At 41.5% G+C, this 13,765-nt stretch overlaps 1 protein-coding gene across 5 annotated transcripts in view; it reads right to left on the reverse strand.

Annotated features, from left to right (window-relative positions):
* The window catches only part of ALPK3 (alpha kinase 3), a 182,417-nt gene continuing 168,652 nt past the window's right edge, over nt 1–13,765 (reverse strand). For 4 of the 5 annotated variants that reach the window (XM_068275812.1, XM_068275815.1, XM_068275810.1 and 1 more), the window contains 4 exons: nt 11,536–11,624; nt 8,599–8,816; nt 8,468–8,516; nt 1–5,720 (listed from right to left, as the gene is read on the reverse strand). In XM_068275812.1, coding sequence (XP_068131913.1) covers nt 5,378–5,720; nt 8,468–8,516; nt 8,599–8,816; nt 11,536–11,624 — 699 coding nt within the window. In that variant the 3' untranslated portion in view covers nt 1–5,377. Of the gene's footprint in view, nt 5,721–8,467; nt 8,517–8,598; nt 8,817–11,535; nt 11,625–13,765 lie in introns of those variants that run through there. The other variant, XM_068275814.1, reaches the window with a different exon arrangement.

The raw sequence follows: 13,765 nt of genomic DNA on the forward strand, positions 1-13,765 counted from the left end.
TGTGTATACCCACCTTTAGATTCACACAAACACTCCCATGGTGCTCATTTAGTGACATGGGCAGATTAATAGAACAGCGGAAGTCAAGGAGCTTAAAAGGAAAGAGAAAATGTGCTTGTTCCAGTTCACAACATCTTCTGACTAAATGAATCCAAACCTTTTGCTGCCTTTCATTAAAGCCAGGAATTATACAAAATGCTGTTTTAACAAATACTGCTTAATCTTAAACACTGCATACGGTTCAGCACAAATACAATAAAATGGGACTTATTTATAAAACGGCTTCAAATTGACACTTATGCACATACAACTCTGCTCATATTAACATCTCTTCTATTTATAAGGGACTTAAATGTTTTTGAGAACGTCACATCACTGAGATGTTCGGCAATATCAGAAAATCAGAATTACATTCTGTTTCCTAGCAGTGCACAAAAAGTGCAAAAGGAAATGTATGTAGCTAAGCACCGTTGTGCTCCTCCATCATTCCTCTCACAGCTTGTTCACACAGGCCACACCGGAGCTCCATAGACCAGCACCATGAAGGGGACAAAGCCACTCTTGAAATATGGAATATCTGTTGTTAATCTAAGCAACCTCAGTGCTATGGTGTCACATACAAGAGAAGTATCCAGGGTGTAGAAATAGCCTATCGGATGACGGGGAGGCAGTGGTCCTTAGTATGTGTACTACCCATTTCACTTTTCTCCACCCTGTGACTACCTCTGTGTCCATGTGCTGTATGCACTGTACATTTCATGTGCATTACCACGCCTTTTTATGTCTCTATGGTAGGGCAGTTGTCACTGGTGAAATGTGCCTAGGACTGAGGGCCCTATCAAAATTTTGTTATTTGGCAACACAATTCCTAGTTATGCTACTGAAAGCGCCATTTGAAAAAGATACTTCATTCACTTCAAATGAGTAAATTTTCTTTATAGATAGCTTTATAAATAGGCCACCAATTATCATAATTGTGTCAGACTGACATGCCCCATGTGTATGAAAGATCACAAGAATGTTCCTCATTGTACTTCAAATAGTGCTAAAATGTTTTGACTTTATAATGCAAAAGAGAAGACTTAAATCAATCAGGTTCTTGCAAACACTAGCTGCAAACAGCCATTAAAGGTGTCACCTATAAGAACTTTTGATATTTTTACAACAAGTATGTCTTGTAATCTTCTACACAATTAACACCAGAGCACGCCTCCATTTTTTCAGCTATGTAGATAAACGACTTCTATGAAGGGATTCTGGAGGACGTTTGGAAACGCTTAGTGTTTAGTGTTTATTTGTCGATGGGTGCTTGACCACTAGAATGTACAGGAGCTGAAGCCAAATTAGACATGGCTCCAGTTGTATAAAGGTCAGGAGCTGGACAATAAGAAAACAAAAGTTCCTCAACCCCAAACGTCCACCAAGTCTGCAAAAAATACCATTTTTTTTGTAACAAATGGGACATCTCTGTGGTTTTCTTTTAGAGTAAAAATATCCAAAATAAGACATTGAATGCAGCAGGTAAACATGCGCAGACTACCTGCAGACTCCCCTTCACCTCCCTCTGGGCGCATAGTGACATCAAGCCCCAGCTATGCCTATATGGCTGCTGCAGAACCTGGCCACCACTACACGATGTCCCACAGTGACTCTGTGTCTGTGGAATCACAAGCCTGGACTCCAGAGGCAATAACTACATTAGCACTCGATTGGTGCTACAGTGGAAATGATTATCCATGTATATGGAGTTTTAATAAATGTATCCCCTCTTCTTGCCTGGACCTCTGTCACACTGCAGAAGTCTCTAGAAAGCAGTTTTTGGCACATTGCATCATCAACTGTTATATATATACTGCTTGGGAAGGGAGGTAGTCCAGTGTACATTTTACACTTGGCTCTGTAGCTATTCCACTGCTATACTACATCTACTGTTATAGCAGAAACGTACAGGGCTGTGTTTACATCATACATATGGTAACCAAGCCATGAGGATTTTATACAGGTTCCACTGGGTGGTGTGCGTAAGTACCAGATTCCAGGTAGGGGCTAGAGTACATGACTAGATGAACTGACATCTGTAACTTCACCTATCCTTTAAAGCAGCAAAAAAAGGGGGATTTGGGCATGCTTTGCCATTTGAAATCCAGTATTTTTGTTATACACTATTTAAGTACAAAGGTTTAACTGCGTGGTGTGATCAACATTATCTTAGCATTGTCAGTCGCTGCTACACTTGAATGATGTGCTTCTAGCATTCCCGTACAGCAAAATGTGCAAATAGGAACAATCAGTGTAAGTCTATAAAAACAAAGCAAAAAACATTGACAGTGATGACAAGCACATAACAAACTTAAGGCAAAGTGACTGTGTGTGGCACACCACCAGGCAGATCTGCAGCCATGCGTCATAGTGCAAAGTGATACAACCCTGTCTACTCATATATACAGAAGTTTGGTCACAGATTAGGTGCATGACCACCCTCTGCAAAGTACTCTTATGCTGGCCACACACTGGTAGACTCACCTGGCAGAGTTACCTGAATGTACCAACACAGGAGGTGGTTTACAGAAGCACGTTTACAATGCAGTGGTATAGGATTGAGGCTCTGGGGCCTACTATTATGGCATTTTTCCTGGAGAAGCAGATTCTGAGAGGGAAAGAAGCTCTTAATGTAAACGTCTTGGGGGGACGGGGGGAGTGTAAAACTTGCCATAGCTATGTTGCTGCTTCACTATGGTGATTTTAAATATTCTATCAGGTGCTAAAAAATAGGGCGGAGGCTGATCCTGAAGACACGTTTACACTCTAAATGAATCTTTGCTGCTCCTCACTGCGCATTCACGTCAGCTATCAGTATGTGGCCAGCATTAGAAACAGCTTATGCTTGAATAAAATTTGCAATTGAGGGCTCTTTTTCACTGAGCACAATTTGATTCAAATCGCAAAATGCTAGCGATTTCTAAATCGCTTGGGTAGCTACTTTAAAATAGGAATCGCGTAAAGTGTTTTTTTTTTGTTTTGTAAAGCGCAATCACTTTTTGGAGCAATTCCAAGTGTGATTGCCCTTCAATGTTTAAAGATAAATGCATCATTGAAATTGATATAAAAGTCGCAATCACTTGCGTTGCGAAAAGATTCCTTAAAGTACATTTAGGCTGGTCATGCACATAATAATTGGGTTGACTAATTTGAGTCATAGTCTTAATCTGAGCAGCCCAATCTTCATAAGGTTTGGCCTTAAAACATGTGACCTAATCAATCAGGTACAATTTCTGGAATTTGGCACCTCCTAAAACCTCCAGCCTGTGTGTGACAGTGGAAGTTGTTGCATAGTGACCATATATACGTACAGATATGGTCACCATGTACAGTATGGGTTTTCCATCCCAGCTGTTCAATATTCAAGCAGGTTTGGATATCCATATTCTACGCACAGCCCAGTTATCAGATTTAAAACTAAGACAATCCTATTGGTCAGGTAATTGTCTTATGCTTTGGTAGTGTACAGTCTGCCTGGTTATTATTGTATAACCTAACAGTACTTCAGTAGTCACTTTGCCTTTAGAGCACCACACAAGTTTGTGCAGCAAAATGGGCTCATGATATGTCTTATAAATGCTTGCATGTATGGGCAGGCACCAGTAATAAGAATACACCGTAAAATCTACAACTACATCATCCAGGACAGACCACATCATTGATAGTGCCTGCAGTTTGACTTAAGCCCTTCTCACTGTAACAGACACTTAAGGCAGGCGATTATTCACGTCTCATAACAATGTTTATGTTAATCTGCATTAAGATTTAAAACGCATTCGTTTTTAATCTACATGAGCTGTGCCAAGTCTTGTACAAGCTGAATGCAGTTTTCGTAGGATTTCATAACATTTCTAGAGCTTGCAAATGAGATGTGGCACAATAGCATTGTTTTAACTTTTGCTCTTACTGGGCCAAACCTCACAGTAAGTATGGAAAGATCATTTTGTCTGATTTGAAAACACCTTTAGGCAGCAGAGTTAGAAACTGCTTGCCAACGGATAGTGCTAGTAGGCCTTTATTTGACCTTATTCAAGAAGGCATATTTTTCCCCATTAATGCACCAGTGGAAGCAGCAGAATTTTTGTGGTAGAAATGTTGATGCTCCCAGACTACATATTTGTTTTACCTTGCATGAGGTACCTGTGTTTATGGGGGTCATTGTTAACAAGGAGGAGCTGGTTGGGATCCTGGTTCATATTTTTAATCAGGATCCAGAGTAACTTAGGTATGCTGTGTGCTGACAGCACTATAGCAGTCTGTGCTGGGCACCTCGCGGTAGGTTTGCTATGAATTATCTTCTGTGGTCATCTGAAGACCTTTGTCTCGGAAGGTCTGCTGTGATCCAGAAATGCCAATGAACTGTACATTCATATTCAAGTTCCACACAACAATAAATCACCCTGAGATATAGCAAAACACTTGTATGCCAGTGCATAATCCAGCTTGCCTGCCTCAAAGAGAACTGGAAGTATTAACATTTCTCTGTTGTTCTTGGTATGATCAACAGTTGTTCTCACAGGCAATTTAGACTCAAGGAAACCTTGAAATGGGGGCTATTTTCTAAAGAGAAAAGCAGTGAAGAGGCGTGATGTTTTATTATATTATTATCAAACATCAACTCATGAGCAGGAAGTTATATATTTCCTTTGTCTATTTCTTATTGGATACTGGAGGTGAACCCAGTGCAGCTTCACAGTTTGTCAATAGTAAATCGCCCCCATCAGGTTTTTCCAGGTGTTACACCTGGTGAAGAAATGGATCTCGGCCCATTACTGTTTATTGCCAGGAGCCATCATAGAATATTACAAGAGAAATGTCTTATACGTGCTGGAAGTCAAAGCAGTGGCACAGTGCACTAAAAGTGAAAAGAGTAAAAATATGTTTTCTGGCAATGTACCTTCTTACCTAAATATCCTGTGGATCAAATTAAATAACAGAGGTGCATTTATTTTCACACTTACTAAAATCATTCCTTGGAATTAACAGCATCTTGTGTAACTTCTCCTTTTCTCCAGTATATCTCATACTGTTTTTCACTTTTATCAAATGCTTCTCAAAATGCAGGTTTCCATTTTTTGGTAGCACGATAAAGTGAGATGTCCTCCATACACAACACATCCTGTCCACAGAACATGCACCAACACTGCTTATCTTTCATTTATAGCAAACCTTCAGCAGCTCAGACTGTCAACAGCCTTTCTGCGTATGATGTGAAAAACAGAAGAGAAGTACGTCACTTTAGTAATGTCCATCAGGTTTCCATGGTTCAGCAAATAAAATAGTCAAGTTACAGTCAAGTCCAGGTGTAATAAGTCACATGTAACGACAATGGTAGATGTTATTGTAGGTTTGTATCATTTCCTTTATTTTTGGCACCTGATTGCAGGTCTGCTGTATCCATGACTTTCCTTGCAGACTTAGGGCTCACACCTCCTTTTTTAGCATTCTGTGGAACCGCCAAAGTTTTCTTCTGTATTTGGGGACTTGACTGAGTAGACCCAGAACCAGATTTTCTTGCCATTTGAGGACTTCTTGAGCCCTTTGATTTTGGTGGAGGCTGGAGACTTTCCATTGTTTTTAAAGACTTCAAGCCAAGCATTTCACAGTAGCTATTGCACTGATGAACGGATGGGAACTCTTCAAGGATTTCTGGATAGCAACTCTCCTTTAGTCCTTGGTATCTACAAAGTGGAAACAACTCAGTGAAGGATGAATATAGCTGGAACTGCTATAGACCTATATCACAACCAAATATAGCAAGAAGTTACTGTGCACAATTAGTGTTTAATTAAATTAACAGAATAGGTAAAATTGTGGAGGTCAACTTGCTAGATCTAGAGGGCCTGAACGGCCACCCCTGACATCGCCAAAGGGCCTCACACCATCCCACCAGTCCTTGTTACCCATTTGTGGCTATGATTCCTGCAATCTCAAATGAAGTACCATTTTAAATAACTAACAGCTTCAGGGACCCATCATCAATTTCTAGTTCTTTACTATACAATTACAGCTTTACACCTCTGTCTAGTGTATACATTAATTAATTGGATATATTGAATCTAATAAAATGTTGTATATTCCATGATATTTGAATGGTGCTATTTATGGGGCATTTCTATCTTCCCTTTGTGCATTGTATATATTTTTCCCCCTGTTTATTTATTGTTGTGTGTGTGGCACCACCATTTTTCTTGTACAAGTATGGGTGCGAACGCAGCCTAACGGTAGCGCTGCTTTTATTACAAGTGGCAGTATAAGGAGAAGTGATTATTCTCAGGCTGGACCCCAAATAACCTTTATTTTTTATTTTTTTTCTATATCACTATGTATGGTATGGAGCAAGTGTTTTAGATGTAAGAGAAATGACAACAGTTTCATTCACCTTAGCTGACTCATTTAAGAGCAGGTAAAGTGGAGAGCAGTGAAGGATCTCCGTGATCATTTCAGACTGAGGTGTAGAGATGGGCAATGGGGTGCCAATAATTTCAGCTTGTGTGCAAATTTTATGCACATTCAATGCGACTTGGAACAGGGCCTATCAAAATGAATAGGTAGTACATTTGTTTGGCCTAATTCCAATCGGCATATGATTTACTTTAAATTTGCATGCACTCTGGAAATTATCAGCATGTCATCATTAACCATCCCCACAAAGAAGCCCAAACATTTTAAAACTACAGAAACTTCTGCAAACCTTAAAGGGAACTTGAAGCGAGAGGGATATGGAGGCTGCCATATTCATTTCCTTTTAACTAATAGCAGTTGCCTGGCAGTCCTGCTGATCTCTTTAGGTGCAGTAGTGTCTGAATCACACACCTGAAACAAACATGCAGCTAACTGTGTCAGATTTTTGTCAGTGACATCTGATCTGAATGCCTGTTTAGGGTCTATGGCTATAAGTATTAGAGGCAAAGGATCAGCAGGGCAGTCAGAACTGTTTAAAAGGTAATTGATATATATCCATATACCTCTCACTTTAGGTTCCCTTTAAGGGCCCTTTCACACTATGCACAGTGTATTGGGAATAGATCACAACACAATGGTGCTGAAAAGTTGCATTGTGCATTAGATGTGTGATGCAGCCATACAGTGAACAATACAGTACAATTAAAGTATGCTTCACTGCCACTGTAAATGTGCACATTGTCCAGGAAAATTCCCAGCATGCTGGACTTTACTCCGGCAGGACTTCCCGTATGGCACCCGATGTGAAAGTACCATAGGAATATTATTGCACCAGGTTGGGATGTGATTATATTGTACATTGCAACGGAATGCAACAGAACAGATTCAGTGTGAAAGGAGCCTTAAAATAAACCCAAGCCGGTATAATACTTAAAAAAAAAAAAAATACTACCTGATCTGGTGGGCTAGTCATATCAGGTAGAGTCACTTACCGCCACTCCTGCATCATTTTATTTAAGTTTCAGGTTTAAAAAAAAATGGCTATGACCTCAGGTTCACAGTGCTGCAGCTCAGCTCTGTGCTTCTCATCCATAAGCACAAAGAGGTGGGGGTGGGTTTGGGATAAAGGTGAAGAAGGGGCGCAGAGCGGCAGGGAAGGGGCAGGATAAAGGAAGAGAAGGGGAATGGAGAGGCGGGGAAGAAGCGGCCTAACACTAGAGGGGGTGTAATACAGGAGTGCTTCTCCTGCAAGGGGCACCCCTTTCCCTATTAAAGAGACACTGAAGCGAAAAAAAATATATGATATAATGAATTGGTTGTGTAGTACGGATAATTACTAGAACATTAGTAGCAAAGAAAATATTTTCATATTTTTATTTTCAGTTATATAGTGTGTTTCATAACATTGCATCATTCTTTAATATTTGCAGTTTACATACTAACTACTCAGCATTCTAAATGATTTTTTTCAGAGCAGTCTTGTGAACTATTGACCTGCCCTCTGGCAGAGAAAACGAAAATTCTTCACTGACAGTTGAGATAATAGACTTCAGAAGACAGCCCTCTCCAGGACTTTGAAAGTGTAGAGCTTAATGGCTTTTTTGCATAGAGATAACAACTGAAGTTTCTTTACTCTTCCTATACTGGAAACAATTAGACTTTTGTCTCTGCTGCTAATGTTTTATTTCTTAGCTGTACTACTCATACAAATCATTGTATCATATTTTTTTTTCACTTCAGTGTCTCTTTAAGCTACCAACAAGCTCTATGTTTCTATATTCGGAGGGAAGGGGGGGGGGAAGCTGCACAGAGCAGGGGAGGCAGGGAGTGGCACCAGTGGGACACAGAGGCATGTAATGGAGCAGGGAACATTCCCCTGTGTCCCTTTGCCCCCCTAAATTCTGCCCTAAGTACACTATAAGGATATTTGACATGGTCACAGGGAAATCTTAGTGCACTCCTCAGTTTCAGTAACCTATTTTATTCAGAAAATCTTCCTTGAATATAATTGATAAGTACTTACCCCTTTGATTTGGTGGCAATTGCTATATTGGTTAGTTTCCATCCAACACCTAAAAAAACAGACATATTATAATACGCACTTACAGAGTGCTGGTTGCTTCAGTTACACAATGGATATATGTTTTGTCTTACCTTCTAAAGTGGTGACAAGGAAGTTGCTGTTTGTCCATTGGAACACCCAGTGCTGAAAGGTGCAACATTTTTGTTCTATTTCTGAAGAATTCTTCATTTGTAGTTTACCCGCAGTATCCCGGATACAGTACTTCTCAAATCTGCCTTCCAAGTCCTCTTCTATGGTAGCGTAGGGAATATTGTTGGCAGGTCGATATATCAAGTTTAGCGGCAAGATCCTTAAGGAAGCAGATAAATAATTTGCGCTTCACTGGAGGTGGTCAATGAGATGTTAATATTTGACAGTAGAGGCAACTTTTGTGTAAATCTTATGCAAATATATGTAGCTGGCAATTAGAGTAACCAAAATGATCAGCTACTCTGGCTCTACACTTCATCATTAATCCTAATGTGATATTCCATGATACATAGACATATGCTTGCCCTGCATGCATTGCCTGGTAACGCACTATATGGAGTGCGTCACACTGCACCTCTAACATGGCAGTATAAAAGTGTCATTAAAATATTTACAGTACGTATAAGCAATAAACTGCATTAAGCAGAATTAGTGTGTAAAGTCATGATGAGCAGAGCATAATGCATTGCATGTCATTTTTTTGCATTCTGATCTACTTATCGTATGGTAAGACTTTACACACATAATTCTTCTTAAACGAAACCCGAAGTGACGTGACATGATGAGATAGACATGTGTATGTACAGTGCCTAGCACACAAATAACTATGCTGTGTTCCTTTTTTTTCTGCCTGAAAGAGTTAAATATCAGGTATGTAAGTGGCTGACTGACTCAGTCCTGACTTAGACAGGAAGTGCCTACAGTGTGACCCTCACTGATAAGAAATTCCAACTATAAAACACTTTCCAAGCAGAAAATGGCTTCTAAGATCAAGAAAGAGGTAAAAAGGGGAATTTCTTATCAGTGAGGGTCACACTGTAGTTGCTTCCTGTCTGAGTCAGGACTGAGTCAGCCACTTACATACCTGATATTTAACTCTTTAAGGCAGAGAAGGAAAAAACACAGCATAGTTATTTGTGTGTTTGGCACTGTACATACACATGTCTATCTCATCATGTCACATGTCACTTCGGATATCCTTTAACACAGTTTATTGAATATACCTCATAGTGTGGAAGGACAGGGAAACATAGGGCCTGATGCACAACAGTGTAATAAAGCTGCTGTGTGCAGAGAGCACACTGCCATTTTACTGTTGCTAAAGCCAGGGGTGCACCACACTTTAACCCTTTTGTGTTGCGGTGACATCCACGGTGCTAGACAGTAAATGTGCGGTGCTCCGCTGGTGTTACATAGTTATATAGTTAGTTTGGTTGAGAAAAGACATCTGTCCATCAAGTCCAACCAGAAAAAAAAAATTATCGCAACTTTACCGCACTGTTGTACATCACATAGCATGAAATCTGCATTCTTAGCAATTTACCAGGCTGCAATAAATGCTTCATCATTGAGGAATCTGGGGATGATTTAGTAAGGGAAGTGTGCAATGAAGGATAGTGAAGTTATCCTCTGATTATGTTCATCATTCATCAAATGCAGGAAAGTTAAAGAGGAACTATAACCAAGGATTGAATTTCATTCCAATCAGTAGCTGAAAACACCTTTACCATGAGAAATCGTTACCTTTTCTCAAATCAGGGGGTTCTGTATGGCTGATATTGTGGTGAAACCCCTCCTACAGTGTGATCTCAGCACCAGAGTGCTGACATCACACTGTGGGAGCCTTGTTGCATTGTGAGAAATGACAGCTGTTTCCAACTGCCAAAAAAGCTGCATCTCCTTCCACAGATATCACCTGCCAGCATTAAAGATGCCACCTTGTGATACATTTCAGAATGTAAATCAGGGAGAGAAAATATTTTACAGTGGGAAAACACTGACTAAATAATTTATAAATAATTATTGTAAAAATTAAGCACTTTTTTAAATTACGTTATTTTCACTGCAGTTCCTCTTTAACCTGTTTTGGATGACGCTAATTGAAATCTTCTCCCTGTTTGATGGCTGTTATTCCTGCCAGGGCATAGATTTCACTCAACACTGCTGCACGCTCTCGCCACTCTCGATGCTCCTGCCGATCTTGGTGCTGTCTCCCTGCCACAGCTCACTCTCCCTGCTGTCGGTATGACAGCAGAGCTCCATGAGCTGGTCAGGAGCCAACTTCATTGGCTCCTGATCCTGTCATCAATGTGAGCCAATCTCATTGGCTCACATTGATGACAGGGTCAAAAGCCAATGAAATTGTTCCCTGACTAGCTCACAGAGCTCTGCTGTCATAAAGATGGCAGAGAGGGTGGGCTGAGGTCATGGGTGTGCGGCGTGGATGGCGGTAGCGACAATACAATGCAGCAATTTGTCGGTATGCGACGTTTTTTGGTACCAGTGGTTTTTGCTCCTTAATGTCAATGGGAATCACTAGAAAAAAAAACATCCACATATTTACCTAAGGAGAGGGAAGGCTTTGGGTCCTATAGAGCCTTCCCACTCCTTTCTCAGACCCCAATCCAGCGCTGGCTCCCCGGTAGCAGTATTCAACTAATTTATTCAAATACTGCTCTCTCCCCTGCTGAAGGAGGCTTCGGAAGTCTTCGGGGATCCGAGTGCTCCCGAAGACAGGCCACTCAATACTGCGCATTGCATGAACGCCCTCTCTCGCGCACTCATGGAAGTGCAATCTGGAGCCATCAGTTTCGGGAGAACTCGGCTCCCAAAGACTTCCAAAGTCCCCTGCAGCAGGGGATCCAAACGGGAGAGCCAGCGCTTAACTGAGGGGACCGGGAGAGGAGCAGGAAGGCTCTATAGGATCCCAGAGCCTTTCCTCTCCTTAGGTAAATATCTGGCTGATTTTTCTTAATTTCCCTAATGCAAATAATCAATATTAATATAAGAAAAATGCAGATGGTGAATCTATTACTTACTCAAGGATCTGTCCAAAGTTAGGAACTCCTCTGCACTCAGCTGCAAATATTTTGCAGTATTCACGGGTAGTATTCTGAATTTTACAATCCTTCAGAAAGGAAGTACAAAAGGAGACATGCACAATATAATTAACTAAATATACTGGTATCTTGTTCTTAGATGTATAGTTTCACTGTAATTTAGAAGTTTATTTTACTTAAAAATGATGATATTGAAAAAACAGGGTTATCTATCATTCATTATCCTGGTGAAGTTAGTTTTTTTTTAACTGCTTAAAGGACACATAAAGCAAATTGTGCTGTTCCATGATATACTTCCGATGGGTTTCTTCAGCCCCTTGAAGCCGACATGTCCCACGCAGCATCTCCACTTGCAGCCGCCGGCCCGGGGTCACCGCCGGTGCAGAGGCCAACTTTGAGGTTGTCCTTACTACGCCTGTGTGAAGCGCTGCTGTCAATCAAGTCCATGTTGTCCACAGCGTACTATGCAGGCGCAGAACTACTGCGCCTTCACAGTACGATGTGGACAATGTGGACTTGATTGACAGTGGCGATAGAGCAGGCGCAGTAGAGGAGGTTGGCCTCTGCACCGGCGGGGACCCGGGTCGGCAGCTGCGAGAGGAGATGCTGCATGGGACATGTCAGCTTCAAGGGGCTGGAGGAAGCCCCCGGTAAGTATATTATGGCACAACTTGCTTTATACTTCCTTTAAGGACGTTGCTAGTTGAAATCTACGCCCCCTGTTTTGATGGTGATGTGGCTGCCTGGGCGTAGATTTCAGCTCACTGAAGCCATTCTCGACGTTCTCACTGTCCTCTCCGCTCCCGCTGATCTCGCCGTTGTCTTCCCACTGCAGCTCACTCGCTCTGCTGTCTCTATGAAGGCAGAACCCTGTGAGTGGGTCAGGAGCCGAATTTAAAATACAGTCATACAGTAATAGTTGTATTACTGTTATTATCATTATAATGCATTTATAAAACACACACATATTTGACACATAGTCCTGTCAATAATTGACCCTCAGAGGCCAAACGGTTAAAAGGGTGCAAGACGGGTGCTGTTGTAAAGGGTGCCCACTACTGTGGCTACAAATAGCAGATGCAAAGCGCCTGCTATTTTTAGCTGCAGTTTGCATAGTGGGCAGCCTTAATTCGGGGGTTAAGGTTAGGTGCCCATGGGAGGGTTAACGATAGGTGCCCACAGGAATTTAAGGTTAGTTGCTCACCGGGGGAGGGGGGTTACGTTTAGGCACTCACCAGGAGGCTTAAGGTTAGGCGCCCACAGGGGGCTTAAAGGTCTGGCGCCCTCCGGGGGGGAAGGTTAGGCACCTCCCTGGGGGGTTAATGTTAGGCACCCATGGGGAGGGGGGATAAGATTAGGGGTGGAGGATTATGAAGTTACGCAAATGGGGAGAGTTCTATATGAGAATAGGGAGAATTTATGTTGTAGTAAAATATAAGTAAATATTACCAATATTTTACGAAATGAATTAAGTAGTGGAATATAGATACATTTACAGATGTTCTACTACCATCTATTTTTGAGCCATTTTAATTGGGCGCCTATCAAATGTATGGCTCAGAGGCACTCACAAGTTAGGCCCTGTCATAGTTACAGTTAAGCCTGATACACAGCTTCAGTTTTGTTTGCCAATCACTGGCCAATTTTACCACTTCCATGTAGTGTGAGAACTTACCTACACAATCTGCTCATAGTATTCAAAATCTGTTGACCTCCATACTACATTGAGATGGTGAAATTGACTAATGCAAGTTTTGCTACTTGCACTATGTCTGTGGCATAAATACTGGTTAAATTGCTGTATGCATCGTAACTTTACTGGACTTTCGTGAATATGCCCCCATATCACATGTCAGTTCAGGAACCCATTCATGTACTTCTAAATGGGACTGCAGCCTCCTAGGGTTATATGCTATCTGCACACTCTAAAAACTATAGAGGCCCCCCAACATTAACACCCCCTCTCTCTGTGTTGGCCCTTTCAGAGACCCATCTTCCAAGAATCATATAAGAAGTGCATCCAACATTACCCCCTCCATAACTGTGCGGCCACCATAACTGCCCCTCCCATAGAGTGTGGCCACACCCTCACCTGCTCTAGAGGGGTGGCTACAAGGGCTGCTTCCCCTTCCTCTTTCCAAGGAAGGTTGCCACGTGCAGAAGAAGGTGAATACCTGCTTGGAACTTGAAAATGTTCTTTGTTGTATGA

This window comes from Hyperolius riggenbachi, chromosome 3 (genome assembly GCF_040937935.1).
Source record: "Hyperolius riggenbachi isolate aHypRig1 chromosome 3, aHypRig1.pri, whole genome shotgun sequence".
NCBI classification, from domain to species: domain Eukaryota; kingdom Metazoa; phylum Chordata; class Amphibia; order Anura; family Hyperoliidae; genus Hyperolius; species Hyperolius riggenbachi.